The sequence below is a fragment of the Stegostoma tigrinum genome, chromosome 1 (assembly GCF_030684315.1).
Source record: "Stegostoma tigrinum isolate sSteTig4 chromosome 1, sSteTig4.hap1, whole genome shotgun sequence".
Lineage (NCBI taxonomy): Eukaryota > Metazoa > Chordata > Chondrichthyes > Orectolobiformes > Stegostomatidae > Stegostoma > Stegostoma tigrinum.
This window is the reverse complement of record NC_081354.1, coordinates 138,486,894-138,511,567: the sequence shown is the minus strand read 5'-3', so window position 1 is coordinate 138,511,567 and position 24,674 is coordinate 138,486,894. Positions and strand designations below refer to the sequence as shown.

The 24,674-nt window shown below is 41.5% G+C and overlaps 1 protein-coding gene across 2 annotated transcripts in view; it reads right to left on the bottom strand.

Moving 5' to 3' along the window:
- The window catches only part of LOC125450659 (probable E3 ubiquitin-protein ligase HERC1), a 235,586-nt gene that overhangs the window by 156,150 nt on the left and 54,762 nt on the right, over nucleotides 1–24,674 (bottom strand). For both annotated transcript variants that reach the window (XM_059648883.1, XM_059648890.1), the window contains exons 12-18: nucleotides 23,269–23,434; nucleotides 22,276–22,401; nucleotides 20,611–20,820; nucleotides 20,356–20,508; nucleotides 15,609–15,741; nucleotides 7,678–7,869; nucleotides 2,191–2,403 (exon numbers count right to left, since the gene is read on the bottom strand). In XM_059648883.1, coding sequence (XP_059504866.1) covers nucleotides 2,191–2,403; nucleotides 7,678–7,869; nucleotides 15,609–15,741; nucleotides 20,356–20,508; nucleotides 20,611–20,820; nucleotides 22,276–22,401; nucleotides 23,269–23,434 — 1,193 coding nt within the window. The remainder of the gene's footprint in view (nucleotides 1–2,190; nucleotides 2,404–7,677; nucleotides 7,870–15,608; nucleotides 15,742–20,355; nucleotides 20,509–20,610; nucleotides 20,821–22,275; nucleotides 22,402–23,268; nucleotides 23,435–24,674) is intronic.

The following is a 24,674-nucleotide window of genomic DNA, read 5'->3' as shown; positions in this document are numbered from 1 at the left end:
CAGCACTGTGGGTGTACCTATGTCACATGGCTGCAGTCATTCAAGCACAAGGTCACCTTAATGGCTATTTGGGATGGACAACAAATGCTGGTTATGACAAAAACAGTCACAGTCCATCAATGATAAAGTGTGGAGCTCGATGAACATAGCAGGCCAATCAGCATGTTAGGAGCACAAAAGCTGACGTTTTGGGCCTAGACCTTTTTCTGATGAAGGGTCTAGGCCCGGAACGTCAGCTTTTGTGCCCCTAAGATGCTGCTTGGCCTGCTGTGTTCATCCAGCTCCACACTTTGTTATCTCGGATTCTCCAGCACCTGCAGTTCCCACTATCTCTGATCACATCCCGTCATTGGATTTTTTTTAAATAAAGCAGGAACTGTCAAGAAAGCTGCAGGAGTCTCAACTTTTCCAAAACTGATCATGCTCAACAGCAATTAAGCAGTTACTCAACAGAACCACAAACTGACACACAGGAAAGCAGACTTTAGTTTAGTGGAGGGAAAGTAGACCATTTAGATTTAACTACTTCATATAACATATGGTGAATTTATGGACTAATCCGAGTGATAGATGGTTAAATAGAAACTCTCTAATATTAGCAAATTTTAAAAAAAGCTGAATATTTTTTGCAGAGCTAAATGATGAGGGATCCAATACAGCCATTTTGGAAAGGGCTGTCCTACACTTTCATTGCACATTTATTAGAGTTATAGAGTGATACACCATGAAAATGGACCTTTCAATCCAACCAGTGCACACTGACCATGTTCCCAAATTAAACAAGTCCCACTTGCCTGCATTTTGCCCATATTTCTCCAAACGTTTCTTACTCATGTGCTTATCCAAATGTCTTAAATGTTTGAACTTTCTCTGCATCCACCACTTTCTCTGGCAGTTCATTCCAAATACTAACCACTGCGCAAAAGGTTTGGGCATCGTCCTTTTTAAAAGGAACTTCTCTCACCGTAAAAATACGTTCCTTAGTTTTGAACTAATCAGCTGCGGGAAAAGACCCTTGCTATAAACATTATCTATATCCCTCATGATTTTAAGCCTCTACAAAGGTCACCCCTCAACCTTTTAAACTCCAGTAAAAAGTCCCAGCCTATCCAAACTAGTTTTAAAACTTAAACCCTCTATTCCCATTAACATCCGGTAAATCTTTTCTGAACCCTCTCCAATTTAACAATATCCTTCTTATAGCAAGGCAACCAAAACTGCACACATACTCCAGAAAAAGCCTCACCAACATGCTGTACAACCTCAACATGACATCCCAACTCCAATACTCCAAAACTGAGCAATGAAGGCAAGTGTGCTAAATGACTTGTTAATCACCCTAACTATGAAGCAAATTTCAGAGAATTATGTATCTGAACCCCTAGGTGTCTCTGCTCTACAACCCTACTCAGGGCCCTACCATTAATTGTATAAGTCCTGCCTTTGTTGGTTTTTACAAAAATGCAATTCCTCACAATTTATTCAGATTAAACTCCATCCACTGCCACTCAGCACATGACACCCAATTGATCAGGACCTTTTTGTCACTGTCCACTATACCACAAATTTTGGTGGTCATCCATAAAAACTTACCAACCATGCCTCCTCTATGCTCATTCAATTATTTATATAAATAACAAACAATAAAAAGTATACCTAGTACCGATCCCTGTGGAACACCGCTGGCCACAGGTTTCGAATCCTAAAAGCAACGCTCCGCCACCACCCTCTGTCTCCCACCAAACCATGCTCCCAGGATATCTGAAAATGCTTCCCAGTAATTTGTGTTTAAGTGTAATCACCGTGTTCTTGAGGGATACCTAAATGCCAAACCATTGCAGTTTCAAAGTAAGTAATAGTCTAAATGTCCAATTAATTTATGTTCTTTAAATACTTTTCTCGTGTTTTTGATAAATTTAATGCAGAACTGAACAGCTCACATATAATGAGTTTAACTGCATGTGTTGTATCCACTCTAGGAGCTGATGTGGGAGAACTCACTGACAACGATTACTAGAAACATAATATACTTTGGTGATCAAAATATTAATGAAAATTACTTGTGAAGTTATACAGAAAATTGTGCAGCATTTATTGTAGTGGATTAAAACACTTGGTGAAAGCTTGGTTAAAACTTAGTCTATTACAGATTTCTCAAATGGTACAAGGGATATAAAGACATTAGCCTACCAAGTTGCTCAGAGTCAATTTCAAGTCCATTGCTGAGAAGTTGGTTTTGTAGCCAGTATGCAGAATTCCCTTCTTCCGCCGAACAAATAGGACCTTGCAGCATTTCTCCAAGACATTGCCCAACAGTGAAGGAAATCGTCCGTTCCATATCAATGAGCCAAATCCAAGATTTAGCATCAGTTGAAATGTATTTTTCTGGACTGTTTTCAGATTCTAAGGAACACAGATTATTTCAATTTCTCATTACATTTTAACCACTTAAGTTTGCAAGTGACATCTCGACTTTATACATAGCCACAACATAAATAGAAATAACAAGGAAAATAGCACTTGGCATGCATAAATGCTATAGCAACTTCAGCCAAGGTCAGATGCGATGTTAAATGTGGAAATCCCAAAACTCTTGCCAGATTGTGGCACTCTGCCATTAAGTTTGTGAAAATGGCATATTACTTCCTAGCTCATCAGAGAGGGATTCAATCACTTAAATTTGCTGTACTTGCACGGGAACAATCAAGCTCATCTCAAAAATAAATCTTGTCCACTGCATTCTTAACTGCGTTTCTAACAATGCAGTAGGTGTTAATTGCTTTCAGTCATCCTCTGTGACACTAAAAGCTAAGTGTGAAGTTTTATTCCCTACTGTTGCTCGAAATTTTAAATGTTATATCTTTAAAATTATGTTTCTGTCTCTTATTTTTCCTGCCTCAATCCAATTTTTCATTGTCTCTAATGTCTATACCTGATTTACCACACATTCTCAACCTTTGCTCTTGGACTTCACATTGTGATGCTCGATTGGTTAAAATAACAACAGTTAATTGCCCAAATGCTCAGTTCTCTACAGTGTATCAATTTGCACTGCCAATGCCAACACCAGATTATAGTCCAGGTTTATTTGAAATCAGTAGCTTTCAGAGCCTCAGACCTTCTGCAGGTGTTAGTGAGAAGGTAGTATCGCACACAGAATTTATAAGTAAAAGATCAATGGCTCACACTATTGATAAGGATGTACTAAACAAACTTAAGATGCTGTTACATCTTTAATCATTAGAATGTTTGAACTGCTTAATACATTTGTTTTAAGTACCCAAATTCCTTTCGAGTCACAGTCCTGAGTGAACTAAAGGTTTGATCAGTGTAAAGGAGGATGATGATGATGGGCTTAGATTAGTTCACAGGTCGGCGCAACATCGAGGGCCAAAGGGCCTGTTCTGCGCTGTATTGTTCTATGTTCTAAGAAGAGGTGACGTTTTAGGTCAGACACTGCACGTTAAGTGTGAGATAGTAGTACTGCCGATGGTGGAGAATCTGAGATAACAAGGTGTAGAGCTGGATGAACACAGCAGGCCAAGCAGCAGAGGAGCAGGAAAGCTGATGTTTCGGGTCAAGACCCTTCTTCAGAAATGGGGGAGGGGGAAGGGGATTCTGAAATAAATAGGGAGACAGGGGGGAGGCGGATAGATGGATAGAGGAGAAGACAGGTGGAGAGGAGACAGACAGGTCAAAGAGGCAGGGTTGGAGCCTGTAAAGGTGAACGTAGGTGGGGAGTTAGAGAGGGGATAGGTTGGTCCACAGAGGATGGACAGGTCAAGGTGGCAGGGTGAGGTTAGTGGGTAGGAGATGGGAGTAGGGCTCGAGGTGGGGGCAATGGTGAGGGAGGCGGGGATGTGCTAGACTGGTTTTGGGATGCAGTCGGGGTAGGGAGATTTTGGGGCTTGTGAAGTCCACATTGATACCATTGGGCTGCAGGGTTCCCAAGCGAAATAGGAGATGCTGTTCCTGCAGCATCATTGTGGCACTGCAGGAGGCCCAAGATGGACATGTCATCCAAGAGTGGGAGGGGGAGTTGAAATGGTTTGTGACTGACAGACATAGTTGTTTGTTATGAACCGAGCGTAGGTGTTCCACAAAGCGGTCCCCAAGCTTCCACTTGGTTTCCCCAATGTAGAGGAAGCTGCAACAGGAACCAGCCCAGCTCGTCCCTGCCTCCCGAACCATTTGTCCCACCTCAAGCCCCACCCGGTCTCCCACCCACTAACTTCATCCCACTTCCTTGACCTGTCCGTCCTAATTTCTGATAATTTCTGCATTTCCCAAAATATACAATGAGAAGCAGGAGTAAGCCATTTTGCCCTTTGACACTAAAACCGCCTTCACCGACAGGATCCTTACTCCTCTAACTCCCTTCCTATTCAAGTATCTGTCCAGGTGTTTCTTGAAAGCTCCTATTGAGTCTGCTTCCACCACTTTCCAAGGCAGTGTGGTCCAGGCACTCACCACAGTGTGGAAAAAATGTGCTTCACACAGAGTTTAAACTTGCCCCTCTGCACCTTGCACCTGTGTCCCCTACTAATTGAGCCCTCCAACCTGGGAAAATGTTTCATATTTTCCACTATACCCATGCCATTCAATCTTATAAACTTCTATGGGTCACCTCTCAACCTCCTGTGTTCCAATGAAAACAAATCCAGTCTATTCACTCTTCCAAATAACTAAAAATCCCCCATACCAGGCAACATCCTGGTACACCTTTTCTGTACCCTGTGCAAAGCATCCATGTCCTTCTGGTAGTGTGGTGACCAGAAATGTATGCAAGTATTCCAAGTGTGGTCGAACTAAAGTTCTATAAAGCTGCAGCATAACTATCCTTATAGTCAGTGTCCCTGCCAATGCAGGCAAGCATGCCACAGGCTTTTTTCATTACCTTATCTACCTGCACTGCCACCTTCAGGGAACTGTGGACCCATACACCCATATCCCGCTGCATAGCAATACTCCTAAGGGCTCTGCCATTCACTATTATTTCCAGCCATTCTTGACCTTCCAAAATGCATCCCCTCACATTTATCTGCATTAAACTCAATCTGCCATTTTTCTGCCCATGCCTCCAACTGATCTATATCCTGTTATATCCTCTGACAATGCTCCTTACTATCCACAACTCCAATCTTTGTATCATCTGCAAACTTACTAATGAGACCAGCCATGTTTTCCTCAAAAACATTTATGTTGACTAAGGAGGTCCTGGCAGTGATCCCTGTGGACCACTAGTCACAGCCCTCCATTCCTAAAAGCATCCTTCCACCATCCTGTCTCCTCTGACAAAGCCAATTCTGTATCCATCTTGCTAGTTCACCCCTGATACAATGTGGCTTTATCATTTGTACCAGTCTGGCATGAGGGCAGTGCGAAGTCTCAACTGTGGCCTCTGATTCTAGGTTAGTATATAGAACTGTACAGTGCAGTAAGTGGCCCTTTGGCCCACAATATTGTGCCGAACAGATTCCAAATTAAACTAATCCCTTCTGCCTCCCCTTTGTCCGTAGTCATCCACTCCCACATTTAGCCCCTCAAATCCTTCTGGACCTCCTAGGTTTTTACCAAGTCTCCTCTTGCTCTTCTAACTCCAAGAGGCACAAGGCTAGCCTGTGCAATATTTACTGTAAGACAATCTGCACATTCCTGGCATGATGGCAAACCTCTTATAGCAGCACTGCAGCACGGGACAATCATTTCACAATGTATGAGCTATAAGCAGAGGCTGTATGAATTGTAAGGAGAGGCTAGAAAAATCTCAGGCTCTGGAGCAGTGGAAGCTGAGGGGAGACTTGATACAAGTCTATAATATTATGAGATGCACAGATAGGGATGACAGTTAGAACCTTTTCTCCCCAGAGTTGAAAATGTCTAATACTAGGGGGCATGCATTTATGATGAGGGGGAAAGTTCAGAGGAGATGTGAGGGGCAAGTCTTTTACACAAAGGAGGATACTGGAACCCAGTGTCAGGGGAGGTTGTGAGGGCAGATCAATAGGGGTATTTAAGGGACTTTTAGATAAACACATGAATATGCAAGGGATGGAGGCATACAAAACAGAGGCAGGCAGAAGGGATTAGTTTGATTCGACATCATGTTTGGCACAACATTGTGGGCTGAAGGGCCTATTCCTGTGCTTTACAGTTTTATGTTCAATATCCTAAAAACTTAATGAAATGCTATTTTTAAAATCAATTTTCAAGAGAATGTATTATTGTGTGCAAGTAAAATTTACACCATGGAGACTGCTGGATCTTAAATGAGCAACTTTGCTTTGGGCCAGCAGCAAATACCAACAACTGAGGCAAATCAGAATCCCCAGTGGGGAAAACAGGCCATTCGGCCCAACAAATCCATGCCAACTCTCCAAAGAGCATCCCACCCAGACTCATGCACCTCACTTATCCCTGTAACCCCTACATTTCCCAAAGCTAATTCACCTACTTAAACATCCCAGGTCACTATGGGCAACTTAGCATGGCAATCCACCTAGCCTGCATATCTCTGGACTGTGGGAGGAAACCAGTGCACCTGGAGGAAACTCATGCAGACAGGTGCCCGAGTCTAGAATTGAACCTGGATCCCTGGTGCTGTGAGGCACCAATGCTAACCACTAAGCCACTGTGCCACCCCAAATAGCATTAAAAAAAAATCTGCTTTTCAGACTGTACCACTGTGCTGGCCTCTGCTCTCCATCAAAATTATCCAGGTTCCCTTAACTTAGTCGCCTCTAACAAAATGGTGGAGGCAAAGCTTCTGCCTTTCAAGCGGAACACAGTCTGCCACATTCTAGCAGCACATATCTACTGATCCTTAGACAAGGCAGCATGTCAGATGTGGATTGAGTAAGCAGTGTGGCCAATGCTATTCTTCATTCCGGATCATCTCTGCACTCTTTGCCTGATTCCAAGAACCCCAGAGTAGTCATAATTCTGTTGTTCAAATCTCTCCCCAACAAAAACCTGAATAGAAATTTAGACTTTTGTGGGAACTCAAGTTAAGTGACATTCCAGCTAACATTTGAGATTTCTATGTGAACTGAGTTAATGCAACCTAGAAGCAAGCTGGCTACGTAAAGAAAATTATGTGCCAATTCTCCATGCTGGAGTACAGGAAGACCACAGATACCTAGTAATGAACTGCTTCTGCAAAGCCCAGAATGAAACGGTGTTGGCGTTCCTGCTCGGCCTGCTGAGTTCATCCAGCTGTACACCTTGTTATCCTTAATGATTGTGTTTGGTTTTCCCTACACTTTTCCAACAATTGTCAACAGTTTCATGGTTACAGATGAAGTAATCAAAACCTCTGCTATATCCCCATACGGGATATATTCTGTGGCCAACTCCATCAGCTTCCACATGACAATTACACATCTGAATAAGGTGGTCTTTCACTGGTTGACCAGTGACCAGGAACAAAATTATAGCAGCAGTACAAATTGTATGTTCCTTTTACATGTTACAGCTGCCAAAGCGTAACAGCTGCAGTGCAATGGAGCTCAAGTCTCTGTGTAAACTAATTTTTGATTTGAAAGAGTACTCATTTCAGCCCCTTCCCAAATAAATTCACTTTTAATAATGCAGAAAATTTAACTTGTGCAACTTATCACCTTCTTTTGAAGAGAAAATTTTGCTAAAATGGAGGGAAAAAAATTCGGATGAACTAACCATGCATCGCCCATTCAAGTTCCTGCTCCTCCAGTAACATAGCAGCTGGTAAAAACCGGATCAGATGATCAAGAGGTTGGAGCAGATCTAGAAGATTGCCCAATAAAGGTCGCACAATGCTAACAGGTAACAATAGAAGGGAGTAGATCACTTGAGACAACACACTTCCAGCCGCAGAGTTAAAAAGAATACCTAAAAAGGAAAAAGTAACAAATCACAAGATATTGAAGCACCAAAGTTTTTACTAGCCACTGAACTAATTTTATACCCATATGTTGCTTCTTCATATTGATATTAAACACAAGAAAAATTTAAGTCATTAAAATCAGATTCCTGTGTGACATGAAATACTTAACTAGAACTTTGCACACAATGGCAATCTAGCAATATAAAAACTGAAACAAGCTTATATTCTGTGACTTTGTAATTTATATAAATTACATACTGGATATAGCAGCTTAATACAGAGGAATCACTAATTTACTTAAAAAAATTCTGCTAACGTATTACTAGTCTTCTGAACATACAAAATGCAGAACTTATTCAGATTTCTGGGGTTACAGTAATAAATTCATTTTCGTGGTGCCTCATCATATCACCTAACCTCTTGAAACACTGAACCACAATAATGCATATTGAAGTGCAATAACGTCCACGAGAACATTGAAATCAGTGTTACAGCATGATTTCACAAAAATCAATGTCTGAATTAACTTGGTAATCTGTGCAGTCAGGCAAGGAAATAATATTGCATAGAAACTCAGAACCAATGCTCTTGTAAAATGAGATTTGATACAACCCTGGTTTAAAGATCAAGAAGCAGAGTTTCATTTTACTGAGAGTAGGTCATTAGAAACAGGGAGGGAAATTAAGGATAAACAAGGATTTATATACATGGAACAATCATGTGGATTACAATGGGCTGCTGAATTCCTGTCTGCTCCCACATTCCATCAGCCTGCTCCCCACCAAAGCTACCCTTTCTTTCCAGTGGAAAGTATTCAACTGCTCTAGCTTCCCTCCCTCTTCTTGCTGGAGGAGGTCTGGAAAACTGCAGATCCCTAACTCATTTCCCTCCAATAACGCCACCACCTGAAGGTCCCATTTCACACTGCCCACTTAAAGTAATTGCCGGGACTGCAATGACATTTAGCACGCTGCTAAGCGGCTTCATGTTTCAATTGTACCATGGTGACTAGAAAGTTCAAATTCACATTAATGGTAGTACTTTCTTGAACTACTGTCTGGACAAATAGTAAGAGTTGTGGCAACATATAGATTTACTTAAGACTTTCAGTCTTGTATCTGTACTGGAAATTTCCAAAGCATCCAGGCGCTGTAGCAAATTGTCCACTTTGGGCTCGTGGTTGACGTTTTAGGAGACATACGATTGGCAGCACTTGTTACTTCAATTTCTGCCTTAGGCCTCCCAAACTGAAAGCACCTCTTGGATTCAAAAACAAACAGGCAATTCCAGGATTCCACATCAATATCTGACACCACCATTGGAGCCATTATGCACTAACACTTCAGGCTCTTGGACACCAGCAAGGGTGTTATTTGCCTTTACATCATTCACCAGACTCCTGGCTTCAAACAAATTCCTTCTGAACCACTTTCAGAGGCTGTTCTCCAGCTATCAATTCAACAACACGAATGGAGTCAGCTGTGACTTGATGATTCTGTGGGCTTCACGTTCCCACACATCCTGTATCTTATTCTGACCACTGCTGTTCCAACTTCTGAGGTCAATCCTGTCAGTCTCGCGATCGGTCACTCTTTCTTCTTGGCACTTCTCTCAGACCTCAACTTCCATTTATTTCAATCACCTGCCTCAGCTTCAGATGATGTTCTGCTATCTACTCATTAACCTGACCATCCCCATCAGAAGGTGTCGTCAATCTAAGCAGACAGAATAAAGACAGTGTGGAGGGAAAAAACCCATGGATGAGTTTTGGATGCTATAAGCATAAACTGAAATAACTCCAAAAAGGCTGGTATCCAGTTACGAAGTCACCTTTTATTTACACGTGGAGAGTCCTCAACACTGATCCAGCTCCCTCAGAGCGAGTTCTCAGTGAACAGAGATAACAAGGTGCAGAGAGAGATAATGGGAACTGCAGATGCTGGAGAATCCAAGATAATAAAGTGTGAAGCTGGATGAACACAGCAGGCCAAGCAGCATCTCAGGAGCACAAAAGCTGACGTTTCGGGCCTAGACCCTTGGGTCTAGGCCCGAAACGTCAGCTTTTGTGCTCCTGAGATGCTGCTTGGCCTGCTGTGTTCATCCAGCTTCACACTTTATTAACAAGGTGTAGAGCTGGATGAACACAGCAGGCCAAGCAGCAGAGGAGCAGGAAAGTTGATGTTTTGGGTCTGGACCCTTCTTCAGAAAGTGAAGTGAACAGGATGTCTGGCACTCCCATTAGGCCAGGTCTATGATTGACTGTACCAGATTAACAGCCCCTAACATGGAACTCACATTCCAAGGTCCACATGGCTGACCTTGTTGCAATCACTACATAAACCAGCACGAGAAGGGACTCGGGTCACGTTCATTTACTCTAGAGGCAAGGCCTGCAGACAGTCATGTAGAACACAGTTGAATCTTTAGCACTGCCCATTACACTCTGGATGCATCTCTTGGCAATGCCGTAGAAGTTGCAAAGCTCTAGTAGGATCTTGCTCTGGAAACCGTGCCTCTGATCACTTAAAATCCAACACAGAACACAAACAGACAATAAATCATGCATAAACACTCTGGCTGTAGGGGAGGCCTTTTGATCATTTGTGGGACTCGCCTGACCTTGAATGTTGTGAAGACACCACAGTGTACAATATGATCAGTTCCATTATTACCAAAAATCTATTGCAAGGATTCTACAGGTCTCTTGGCAACCCTAAATCCCAAACTGGGGTGAAGTCACTGTCCTGCTTTGTAGAAAGTACACCTCTCAAAATTATGACATTAGTCATCAATATCAATAGCCATCCCATGCTGTAACACTGCCCTGAGGGCAATTGTCTTTTTCATTACTTAATGTCATCCTTGATCACGAACTGCAACCAACAGTTGACATTTGAGGCAGTCAGGAAGGATGAATTATTTCCCCTTTTTCTTGGAATGAGCCAGACAATAGAGATCGCCATTTCACTCCTGATCCTTTTCAGCTTCAACAGTTTCCATACCTAGTAAGACTCCCTCTTCAGCTGGCACTGGGCATTGCCATTCCAGTAATGGTTCATGTTATTGATGCCAGTGTCAGTGTCAATCAGCTGAAGCGGATGGTCTTTTTCAAAATATGTGATAAAGGTGAAATTATGCCTGGCTCCCTCTGCCTGGATCTAGTTTGGATTTCATTCTCAAGTACGTTATTAACACTGCTGAATCCTAGTCTGAATGCCAAAAGGGAAGCAGGATTGGAATTCTGCCACTGACTTGGAGCATGGGCATGACATCAACCATAGCCAGGCAGGGTTGGTTTTCTCCCAAGGTCAAAGTCAATTTTCCAACTGAAAGTAGCTGAAAGGGCTGTAGTCTGTTAACTGCAGTGATCGGAATGTTTCTGAACTTCTAGGAAATAGCCCATTAAGCTATTGGTTTGAGTTTCACTCTGGGGGTAAATCTCTATATTCCACTCATTCAGCTGGAGACTCTGCCAAGGATAAGCAATTACCAGTCTCTTCTGTTTTGAATCTGGGATAGCACTATTTCCTGGGTCAGTCAGTTTCCAATACAAAAAGGAAACTGGAAAATCAGGTATTCAAGGTAAGATAAAGAAACGAGCTTCTGCTTGAGGGTGCAAAAGGAGTCTTTATATGCTGGGTTTCAACTCTGTTGCTCCATGAAGTATAATGTCTTGTAGATCCTTTCCCAACTGCTCCTGCGATATTTTGATTTCTTCAGGAAGTCAAGGAGTAGGATGGCCAATTGTCTTGCACAAACCTTTTGAAGTAACCAGCAGGACCGAGGAACTCATGATTTCTTCTGAATTTTAGGTCAGGGCCATTCCGCCAACCTAAGATTTTCTCATCGTCAGGAGCAATTTATTTCTTGGTAGTGGTATGTCCAACATACTTTTTGTCCAGAAAAGTTGGCAATTCCTAGCTTGAACTTGGAATTTTGAGCCAAAGGAGAAATTGGTCTTCCAGTTACACAGCAAGGGACTGAAATTTAAGGTTACCAAAAGCTTTATCAATTATACAACCAAAGACACCCGGGGCATTACAGTGCACAAGCAGCATTCTTGTATATTCTAAACTTCCCTGGTGCTTGCTTGTAATGCTATCTTCTCAAGATTTTGAATAGCAATGGGTAGCTGGTTATAACTGTGGCCAAATTGAGACTGTAGAAATCATTGGCAAAGGGTAGGCATGCCTGAGTCCACATTGAGTGCCAGTAATCAATGCAGATCCTCAGCTTTCTGTTTCTCACAAGGACACTGAGGGAGGTGACTGTGCATGATGACTCTTGGATGCTACCTCGATCCAAAGATTTCTTCAGGTTGTGCCAGACTTCTTCCCAGTGATGGCGTGGGATCCAGTGGTAAGAAACCTTTACTGGATAGTCATGTTTAGTCATATTACTGTGGCTTACTAGGTTAACATAACCAATGTCATTATCATTTTTAATCAAAGTTGTCTAGTACTTGGCAAGTGTGGAAACAAGCTGCATCTACTGGGTCTCCTCCAACTTGCTGATGTCCACTGTCAGTTGGTCCACTGCTCTTGCCAGAAGCAGGTTTAAGGACAGCAACGGGAGTTCATGGTTGGAGGGATGCTTCTTTATTGCTGAAATTGATGAGCTGAGTAGGTAGCCTTATCCTTATCACAGTGGGAGAAAAGGTACCTCCTAGGATCATACCTGGTAGGAGCACTGCTACACGTGACACAGAACATAGGACAATACAGCACAGTACAGGCCTTCGATGTTGTGCCGACCTGTCATACCAATCTGAAGCCCATCTAACCTACACTATTCCACGTACGTCCATATGCTTGTCCAATGACGACTTAAGTGTACTTAAAGTTGGCGAATCTACTACCGTTGCAGGCAAAGCGTTCCATTCCCTTACTACTCTGAGTAAAGAAACTACTTCTGACATCTGTCCTATATCTTTCACCCCTCAATTTAAAGCTACGCCCCCTCGTGCTTGCCGTCACCAACCCAGGAAAAAGGCTCTCCCTATCCACACTATCTAACCCTCTGATTATTTCAAATGTCTCAATTAAGTCACCTCTCAACCTTCTTCTCTAACGAAAACAGCCTCAAGTCCCTCAGCCTTTCCTCGTAAGACCTTCCCTCCATACCAGGCAACATCCTAGTAAATCTCCTCTGCACCCTTTCCAAAGCTTCCACATCCTTCTTATAATGCGGTAACCAGAACTGTACACAATACTCCAAGTGCGGCCGCACCAGAGTTTTGTACAGCTTCACTATAACCTCTTGGCTCCGGAACTCGATCCATCTATTAATAAAAGCTAAAACACTGTATGCCTTCTTAACAGCCCTGTCAACCTGGGTGGCAACTTTCAACAATCTATGTACATGGACACCGAGATCTCTCTGCTCATCTACACTACCTAGAATCTTACCATTAGCCCAGTACCTTGCCTTCCGGTTACTCCTACCAAAGTGCATCACCTCACACTTGTCCGCATTAAACTCCATTTGCCACCTCTCAGCCCAGCTCTGCAGCTTATCTATGTCTCTCTGTAACCTACAACATCCTTTGTCACTATCCACAAATCCAGCGACCTTAGTGTCATCTGCAAATTTACTAGCCCATCCTTCTACGCCCTCATCCAGGTCATTTATAAAAATGACAAACAGCAGTGGACCCAACACCAACCCTTGCGGTATACCACTAGTAACTGGTCTCCAGGATGAACATTTCCCATCAACTACCACCCTCTGTCTTCTTTCAGCAAGCCAATTTCTGATCCAAACTGCTATATCTCCCACAATCCCATTCCTCTGCATTTTGTACAATAGCCTACTGTGGGGAACCTTATCGAACGCCTTGCTGAAATCCATATACACCACATCAACTGGTAAAGCATGTGATGCTTTAGCAAGAACCAATGTTGTCCAGTTGGAGATGGTTGGCATAAGCCTTCGAGAACTGTAATGGTGTAGGCAGATAAAAGAACAGACCAAATCCCTGCTCCCCAACAATTCTAGGGTCCTGCATAAGTTGATACAGGACCACACAGAGCAGCGTCAAAACCCCTGTGCTCAATCTTCTGACCTTGTTATGAGTTGCTCAAAGCAGTCGCCTTAATTATTTTTCAAGGACATCCAGATATCTCTAAATAGGTTTGACCCCACCGCAATGAGTTGTCTCAAATGACTTCCTTTCATGGAATATTGATCATGAACTACCAGAAATCCCTGCTAATGAGAAGTGTGATTAAGTATGGATAGGGAGAACTCAATGTAGGGATGACAATCTGCTCGCACTCCTCAGACTGATAGTCAGGGAAAAACTGGTAACAGGTAAACAGCCTGTTTATCTATCCTTACAGACAGTGTTATCCTCACCACTTGCCTTACCATCTATTTATGTGTCACTCGCAACCTTGACAACAGCATATTCAATTTCTTAATCCAAGTCACTTATATTGTAAATAAATATTACCTTCCCAAAAGAAAAACCTCCCACACTTTGTCAATTAGGCATAAAGCTTCTATCTTACCAGATCTCATGTTCGCTGTAGGAAAAGTTCTCAGTTTACAGAAGACTCATTCTTCCTGAAGAAACCCCTTTCGCTTTTGATTCAACTTCCAGGTTGAATATAATCAAAACGTCCAAGTAGGTCAGGACTAGTGATTCATTAGGTGATGTTCAAGAAAACTATCATTAGGGAAGTGACTGTCAGTCCATGCAGGAAATGCAGACCTCAGGCTGAAGAATAAGGTGGAATAGATTGCTGCACAACAAGCACAGGTACATTCCTTGTTATCCTGCATTCCTATCAAGGCCCCTGGCTGCTAAAGTGCTAGAATTTGAACGGTATACACAGCCTCATAAGATTGCCTCATTCTTCTAAATTCTACCAATTAGAAGCCCAACCTATTTATCCTTCCATATCAGGGATTAAGCTAGGCAACCTTCTGTAGACTGCCTCTAATGTCAATATATCTTTCTAAATATAAAGGGGACCAAAACTTTTTCCAGTACTCAAGATGTCTCCAAACATTGTTTTGTATATTTTTGGCAAGACTATCCTATTTTTATATTCTATCCCATTTAAAATGAAAGCCAGTATTCCATTTCCACTATTATCCGCCAAAACTGGATGCTAGAATTTTGTGATTTGTGCACAAGGACCCCTGATACCCCTTGTGCAGTAGCTTTCTGCAGTGTCTTTCTCTGTTTAAAATATTATTCAGTTCCTTTCTTGCTGAAGTATGTAAGCTTACATCTTTCCACATTATATTCCAACAGCTTACTGACTTTGCCAGTTTATCTATCCTTGCAGACAGTGTTGAACTCACCACTTGCCTTACATTCTGTTTATGTGTCACTCGCAAACTTGACAACAGTACATTCAATTTCTTAATCCAAGTTGTTTATATTGTAAATAAACATTACCTCCCCAAAAGAGGATTCTAATAAACTCGTCAGGGATAATTTCTCCTTCACGATGCCAATCCGATACTGCTCAACAATATTTTGTATTTCCAAATGCTCTGCAATTTCAGATTTTATACTGTACATACAGACGGTCCTTTAAAGTTTTGTTTTGAAAAACAGTTAAGTTGTGAATTGGTTTCTGACTACATTAGTGTGTCAGACAGGGGTGAAATTGATGGCAAAATCACAAGGGCCAAAGATCTGATTATAATACAATGAAAAATAGCAGAATTTCAGTGGAGACAGATGTACAGGATATATACAGGTTTTATGTATAGGTGAGATTCTTACCATGTAGTTTTTCTGTGACACTTTTATCTAGTAAGCTCTCTTTCAGAAGAACAGCAGATCGCCTGTAGGTATCAGATGCATATAGCAGCAGCAAGTTCATGTGTTTATGCAGCAAATCTACGCTCAAGTGATCCTAAAATAAAGAAAATGTGGATTACACAATGCCTAGTCAGAATTATCAAAATAATTACTGATAATTTCTGATAAAACAGAGGTGGACATCACCTAATGAATCACTAGTCCTGACCTACTTGGACGTTTTGATTATATTCAACCTGGAAGTTGAGAAGATGCCTCTCAATCTTCTAAATTCCAATGAATACAGGTCCCATTTACTTGACATGCCCTCAATAGAGGGTTCTTCCATACAGGTATCAGCACAAAGCCCAGAAAAGATTCAATCTCCATAAGCAGAATAACTTTCCTTAGATGAGGGGCTCAAAACTGTTCATAGTATTCTAGCTGGGTCTGACTAGCACCTTGTATAGTTTTAGCAAACCCTCCATATTTTTCATAACATTTCTTTTGAAATGAAGGCCAACATTCCATTTGTTTTCCCTATTACCCAATGAACTTGGATACTAGCTTTCTGAAGACCCGCAAATCACGGTTCCGTTGTTTCTGAAAGAAATAAACTTTCTTCAAAAATATTATTCAGCACTTTAAGCTTGCTGCCCGAGTACATAACCTCTTGTTTCAATATTACACTCTCCCTGTCAAATCTTTGTCTACTTGCCTGACCACATCCTTAGACCATAAGACCATATGACATAGGAGTGGAAGTAAGGCCATTCGGCCCATCAAGTCCACTCCGCCATTTAAATCATGGCTGATGGGCATTTCAACTCCACTTCCCTGCACTCTCCCCGTAGCCCTTGATTCCTCGTGAGATCAAGAATTTGTCGATCTCTGCCTTGAAGGTATCTAACGTCCCGGCCTCCACTGCACTCCGTGGAAATGAATTCTACAAGCCCACCACTCTCTGGCTGAAGAAATGTCATCTCATTTCCGTTTTAAATTTACCTCCTCTAATTTTAAGGCTGTGCCCACGGGTCTTAGTCTCCCTGCCTAACACAACTTCCTAATGTCCACCCCTTCTAAGCCATATATTATCTTGTAAGTTTCTATTAGATCTCCCCTCAACCTTCTAAACTCTAATGAGTACAATCCCAGGATCCTTAGCTGTTCATATGTTAAACCTACCATTCCAGGGATCATCCGGGTGAATCTCCGCTGGGCACGCTCCAGGGCTAGTATGTCCTTCCTGAAGTGTGGGGCCCAAAATCAGACAGTATTCTAAATGGGGCCTAACTAGAGCTTTATAAAGCCTCAGAAGCACATCGCTGCTTTTATATTCCAACCCTTCTGCAAACTCTGCCATCTCCTACACTTGCCTTCCAACTTTCTGCATCATCTGCAATGGTATATTCTCCCTGGGTTCACATCTTATCAAGTAGTACAATAGGTGGTATCTTATCAAATGGCTTCTGTAAATCCAAATATACTACACTTACTGATTCCCCCCTTTATCTATCCTCCTCAAAGATTTCTAGAAAAAAATCATCAGGCACTATTGCCTCTTCAAGAAGTCACGTTGACTCTGCTTGCTGAAATTATGCATTTAGAAATGCTCTACTATTAAATCCTACATAATCAGCTCCAAATTTATGGGTCTGAAAGGCTTAATATAGGGTTAATTGCAGTAAGCACTATCTAGCAGAACCAAGTCAAATAATGTCAGAGTAAAGAATGAGTTTATAGGAGACAGGCCTGGAGCTATTATGCTCCTAACAAGCTCTGTTGTTGTCAATCACATTCTTGTAACTTGTAAATACTTGTTATATGCAATAAAATTCATGTTGTTTATTCAACCATCCTCTTCTAGTTTGACCAGAAAAGGTGGGTATCCTAATCTATACACAACCACTTCAGGCTTGAACCTGTCTCCCTTAAAACCTCTCCCTCAAAAATGAAAGAGATTAAACCAGTCTGTTTATGACATTGCTTCCACATTTGATGCTGAGAAATTCTAACTCAATCGCGTGATTACTAAAAAAGCCTACCTGCACCTCTGTAACAGTGCCAGACTTCAATTATCTCGTATTATCTGCTGCTGACACACTCACTTTTGCCTTCTTTGTCACTATACTTGACAATAAGTAAGTACGCTTTAAACTGGGTTCTCAGTTTCTACATTCTAAATTTTAGGTCATCCAGAACTCGTAGCAACTCCTGTTTTCCAAGCTTCTTGTGTTCTGAACCATACTGGTTCCTGGTTAAGTAGCCTCTTGGTTTTAAAATTCATATTCTTATTTCAAATCTTTCATGGCTTTGCCCCTCCCTATATCTGCAATCACCATCACCTTTAAAAAAAAGTGATCAACATATCTCTACTCCTCAAATTCTAATTTCAGACACCGTGACACGACAGCCCTGGGAAAAGTTACCTGGATGGCCAGTAACAGGAGGCAGGCATACCCCTTAGAATAGGTCTTCTCATTTTGTTGTTAGTCCCTTTGGCCTGTCCGTGGCCATGAATGGTGCGGGCAATTGAAAGCTTAGAACTGGCTTTAAACTAACTGGAGGAATTGTGGACTTTACAGTAGAAATGTAGGTTTACAAATCAAAAAAAAGGCAACACTACAGGGCAGCTATTTGGTTAATAATGCCCAGAGCGGAACAGAGTGTATTAAACATGAAAGTAAGCAGTAAATAAGGCAAATTATAAAACAGCAAAGTGAATGGCTCTTTACTTGAATGCATCAGGAAAAAAAATGAATCAACATAAATGGAAGTCGATTGGTAAGGAGAGGTTGGACAAATCTGTATCATTTTCGCTAGGGCATTGGAGACAGAGGTGACCTAATACAAGTATATCATATTGTGAGATGCACGGATAGAATGGATACTAGGGAGCACAGGTTTACAGAGAGAGGGGCAAGTTTAAAATGTGAGGCAAGATTGGTTTTACACAAAGGGTGGCAGGTGTCTGGAATGCATTACTCATGTGGTAGAAATGATCTGTTAGCAAAGTATAAGCGGTATTGAAACAGATACGCAATCAGGCAGAGAGGAGGGGGGGAATATGGTCCTGATGCAAGCAGATGGGATTAGTTTAGAATAGCAACATGCTCTGCATAGACTTGGTAGGCCAAAGGGCCTGTTCCTGTTCTGTGGTTACAAGACGATCAAAGCTAAGAACTAAATATTTTGTGTTATGTGAGTTTTGAAAGGACAGGTGAGAAGGAAAGGAGAGCTTTGTCACTATGTTACAGAATAAATAGTATATCAAGAAATTATCTTAGATGGGAAGACACAAGAAATAATAAGGGGAAAATGCAAAGTGGTCTGTAGGTTCTCCAACAGTATTGATGTGCTGTGAACAAATCAAGAAATAATGAGGACATATAGAAAAAAAATGTAGTACATCAATTATGGCTGACTTTAATCTACATGTAAATTGGTAAAGTCAGATTGGTAGAGGTAGCCATAATGAAGAATTCACAGAACATACTTGGATCCATTTCCAGGAACAACATGTCAGGTTCCAACCAGAGATTAGATTATTTTAGCTCTGGTGATGCAAAAATGAGGGAGGATTGCCTTTGAGAGTTCATTCCTTAGGACTTCATGTGCTGCCATAACTCTGCCTGGCAGATTGTATACAGCTTATACGCACTCAGTAGACTAACAGACATCAATTTGTTTGTTTATCTGTTTCATAAATTTCAAGATGTTTTACTGTGTTAAACTAACCCAGAAAGTTAATCCCTGACGAGTGACTGATTATTAACCCATTGTTATTAACATGGCTGACAAATTTCTTTACATGAGGATTCCATGCAATACTTTCAGGACAATTTGCTAGAACAGAATGTGTGCAAAGTGTGTGTGTAGCTGCAGCTCCTGGAAGCCCGAGGTTAGGAGGTGGAGCAGCAGTTGGGGACAGAGGACATCGATGAGGCCGAGAGTCATGGGCAGTAGGTAGAGAGGTGATCACTCCTCAGGCTAAGACACCACAGGCAAGGAGAGAATGGATGTCCCTCAGGCAGAGTAAGAGGACTAGACAAGTAGGGCAAGAATCCTCTGTGGCCATTCCCCTGCGAAATTGATTTGGATATGAAGGCGGGGGGGGGGGGGGGGGGTGTGGAAGGAGGAGGAGAAGAGCGCGAGAAGAGGGTGGGTGGACATGGCCTGTCAGAGAAACCAAATTTTCTGTGCCAGGAACTAAAACAAAGTTGCTGGTAAAGCGCAGTAGGTCTGGCAGCATCTGCAAAGGAAAAAACAGTTAACGATTCGGGTCTGGTGACTCTTCCTCACAACACTAGTTCTTTGGGTTTTTATTTTGTTGCACCATGGTTGATTCTGATGGACGGCAGAGAAAGAATAGGTGCGAAAAGGCTACAGTAATTGGAGATTCAGTCGTAAAAGGAATAAGCCAACATTTCTATGGAAGGAGATCTCAGGATAGTATAAAAGGCAAAATACTGCAGATGCAGGAAATCTGAAACAAACATAGAATACCGGAGAAACTCAGGTCTGGCATCATTTATGCAGAGGAAGATAGTTAACGTTTCGAATGGTATGACTTTTCTCAAGAACCGAAAGTTGCAGGAAGTTCAAATACTTTTGACAGACAGAAGCTCAGTGCAAATAAAAAAATGTGGCCGTTAACGGTGAAGAAAGAGAAACAGAGTAACGGAAGAAGAGTTGATAAATTACATTCTGCTTTCCACACTGACATTACCTTAGCAGTAGAACGTGAGTAACAGTGAGCCAGCAAATGTTTATGCAATGCAGAGAGCAACTGACGGACATGGGAGGGTGGTCCGCTTTCTGTATGTGTTGTACTACTTTGTTGCTTATCACTGTTCTTCTCCAACTCACCAAAAGCACGCTCCTTTTTACAGAGGCAGAGACAGAGACAATCAGGAAAACTGAGGCAACAATTCAAAGAAAAACATCAATGTCTTATTTAAAAAGGAAACTCTGAAAACCTTACGGTGTAAAAACCGATGTTCCTTAAAAGAGTTTTTAGAAGAATTTCTGCTAAGTGCAAGTTGTCAATAACCCCTGGGTTGGATGAGTCCTGATCAGGAAAGCAGCTTTGAGAGAAGCCTTCTGTTAGGTCAGTGGGTGAGCTGTAACCCAGTAGGGATGCGATGTGGGACTGGTCTTGTAGGCTGGTCAGTATTATATCCAACTGCATTCTCTATTTAAAAGAATGACAAGTTAACTGCACTTAACTAGTTAATTTCACAGACATACAAGCTAGTTCAAGCTACTTGTGTAAATTTCAAATTAAGATATGTCTAACACTTGAATTACTTGGTAGAGTCAAAGAATCTGGAGAAAGGTTAGGTACCTACTATTACGCTGATCAGTAATCACCGCAAACAATTTTAATCCATTAATAATAACAACAGCGACAAAAATATTAAAGTTTCAGTTCAGCAATAATCACCTCATGCTTAGTACAGGTCTAATGCCTAAATTTCAACACCACTGGGGTCAGGACTGACCATACTAGATTTTCAATTTTCCAAGATTTTGAATTACCTACTCCTGGATTAGGGAGCTTTACATCTAGAAAATAGAAGGGCCTTCGGATGGCACATCTTAGCGTGCAGAAGGCAGGCCCCAACCTGAAATGTCAGCTTTCCTGTTCCTCTGATGCTGCCTGGTCTGCTGTGTTCCTTTGTCTCCACACTTATCTCTGACTCCAGCATCAGCATTTCCTACCGTCTGACGCAGTAGTGAGGGGTTTTTTTTTGGTCCCTCAAGAGTAATTCTTGGGATCATCTCAAAAGCTTCTTCATGGTTTTTACAGGGGCTCCTTTTCTATTCTCAAAAACACATTTATTAGAATCATAGAATCCCTACGGCATGGAAGCACAACCTTCGACCCAACAAGTCCACACCGACCCTAAGAGCATCCCACCCAGACCCATCCCGCTATTTTGCATAATACAGGAGCAAATATAATGGCAAGTATATTTAAATATTAAGGAAGTGGACAAAAATGAAATCTTGTGCATTATTCTGATATTATCCTACAGCAATTAAACTATAATTTAAAAAGTTTCGATGTGAGAGAATAGAAAGCAGGTGAAAAATTGTAAAAGATGGGCAGCACGGTGGCTCAGTGGTTAGTACTGCTGTCTAACTGCGCCAGGAACCCGGGTTCAATTCCACCATCAGGCGACTGCCTGTGTGCGGTTTGCACATTCTCCCCGTGTCTGCATGGGTTTGTTCAGGGTGCTCCAGTTTCCTCCCACAGTCCAAAGATGTACAGGCTAGGTGAATTGGCCATGTTAAATTGCCCGCAGTGCCCAGGGATGTTTAGGTTAGGTGGTTTAGATGTGAGAAGTGCAGGGATTGGGGAATGGGTCTGGATGGGATTCTCTTTGGAGGGGTGGTGTGGACTTGTTGAGCCGAACGGCCTGTTCCCACACTGTGGGGATTCTATGATTCTAATCTCTACACATCCATTTTGCTGTTCTTCAAGCCAAAATTAATGAGATTTGAGATAACAAGGTGTAGAGCTGGATGAACACAGCAGGCCAAGCAGCATCAGAAGTGCAGGAAGGCTGACACTTTGGGCCTAGACTCTTCTTCAGAAATGAGATTTGAATAGTTTTGATACCTTACAGAGTCCAGTACTTACTTGTCCTTTTGATAAACTTTCCCATCTCTCTGGACCTTGAGGTAGCAGATTATGTAAGAGTTCAGTACGTTCCCTGAGTGGAGGCAACAATAAAGATGCACCAACTGAAAGAGTTTCATTGACTGCCTGTGGGAGACAAAAACAGCTTTTAATCAATCAGTACATTATTTGCAACTTATCATGCAATTGCAGTAAAACTAAACTAACTGGAATGTTTCAGTTCTCTGAAAAGAAAATTCATTGTAAATCATAGCACATTCTTAGTAATATTACATTTCTCATTTAATTAAGATAAGGTGAAGGACCCCAAGATCTATCCAATTATTACTAAATATTTTTGAAGCTTCTGTATTTACTTCTTGCGGTGTCTAGTGTAGTCCATTCAATATAAAAGTTTTGTCTACTGCTTAAACAAATTATATCTAAAGTTTGTGAAGGATCTTCTCTTACTTGCTAAAGCAAACATCAGAACCCTCCAGTCTTCCCAACAGAATATGGCTGAAGAAAAACTTATTTGACCATGTACTACCTAAAGTAAATCTGGAAAGTAAGCAGATATTTGGTACGATGTTATCACAAGGTGTCCGTACAACTCCTACAGCTAAAGATGTGCAGATAGGACTTTCATGAGCAATGCTATCTAGATTCTTGAAGTTAAATAACAACAATGTTGTCAAGACTTTATTGGATCTTGAATTTTCTCACACCTTTTTCACAATTACACACAGCATGGCTGGGATCTCCAGCAATGCTTCATTGACATCAGCGGGAGAAAAAGCCAAATTATCATAGCAATGATCTGTGCGCACAGAAAGTATGAAACTTGCTCAGTAGAGACATCATCTCCATGCTCAAGTCACAGAATAAGGTGGCCTGTTTCTCAAATCTTACTATGAAGTAAAATCATGCCAATCTCCGTAACTCTCAATAGCATATTAAAACATTCACAGAAGTATGGCAATCATTGTGTGGCAGCTATTGATAACACGTTACCTCTTCAATAGAATTTGGAACATCTGAATCTATTAGCCGAAAAAGCAAGTTCCTTAGTGGTCTACCCTGTTGCCCAAGAACAGCAGCTCCAGTACCTCCAGCTTGAGCCAGGGAAAGATGAGTGGAAAGTAACTTCAAACAAAGATATACAAAATGATGATGTTCCCTGTTAAAAGCCAAAGTACAAACCTATTAACGTGGCTTATATAAACCTGAAATACAAAGTACTCCAACAATCCACATTGCATCTTTAGCTAAACAAATACATAAGATGTACATAAGAGTGCATAAGATACACAAGAGATTTCAGGATCATCTATTAAAACTTCCTGGAAGTGTTATTATACGAATTTACTCCAACAAAAAGCTAATCTTATCATCAGCCCTTAAAGCTCAAGTATAGATCAGGGCTCAGAAACAAAAGATAAAGATGCTATTGACTTTACCCACTTCCTTAATATTTGAAAAAATATTTTCCAGATTAAAACAAAGGCACTCACGCAGCCCAGGAAATCAGGCAAGGCACATTGAGAAAGACAATAATTTGAAATGCATACAAAATTAATTTTATCTAAGGAGTAAAGTGACATGCAAAGAATAAGTGCAGCTCCAACTAAACTCAAGAAGCTTGACACCATCCGGGACCAGGCAGTCCACTTGATTGGCACCACATCACAAGCATACACTCCCTCCACCAACAAAATTCAGCAGCAGAGTGTACCATCTACAAGATACATTGCAGGGATTCACTGAAGGTTCTTAGACACACCTTCCAAACAAATGACCACTTCCATCTAAAAGCACAAGGGCAGCAAATATACGGGAATACCATCACCTTCGAGTTCCCTCCAAGTCATTCACCACCCTGACTTGGAAACATGCTATTATTTCACTGTCACTGGTTAAAACCCTTGAATTCCCTCCTTAATTGCATTGTGGATCAACCTACAGCAGGTGGACAGTAGCAGTTCAAAGCAGCAGCTCACTACGACTTTCTGGGCGGCAACTAGAGACAGGAAATGAAATGCTGGCCAGCCAGAGATGTCCACGTCCATGAGTGAACAAAAATCTGCATTGAAATACTGATGGTAGATACGCCAGGAAGTCCTAATTTGTTCTCCATCGTATACACGAGAAAATAGAGGTCAGACCTTAAAACAGTAATCCAAAGTATTTTTTTTAAACTTCTCTAAGTATTTTGAGTACAACTAAACATCTATACGTGAATTAATAAATAACTGCAAACAAAAATTGAGACTTAAGAGCAATAACTAAAGTATGTGTCATGCCATCGATCATGGAAAAAGGATTTAGAGAGGCATAGCAATTTACTATTGCTCGTTGTAACATTTTAAAGAGGAGTGATGGGGAGGTGGGGAGAAAACGTAGAGCATGAAAACATTACA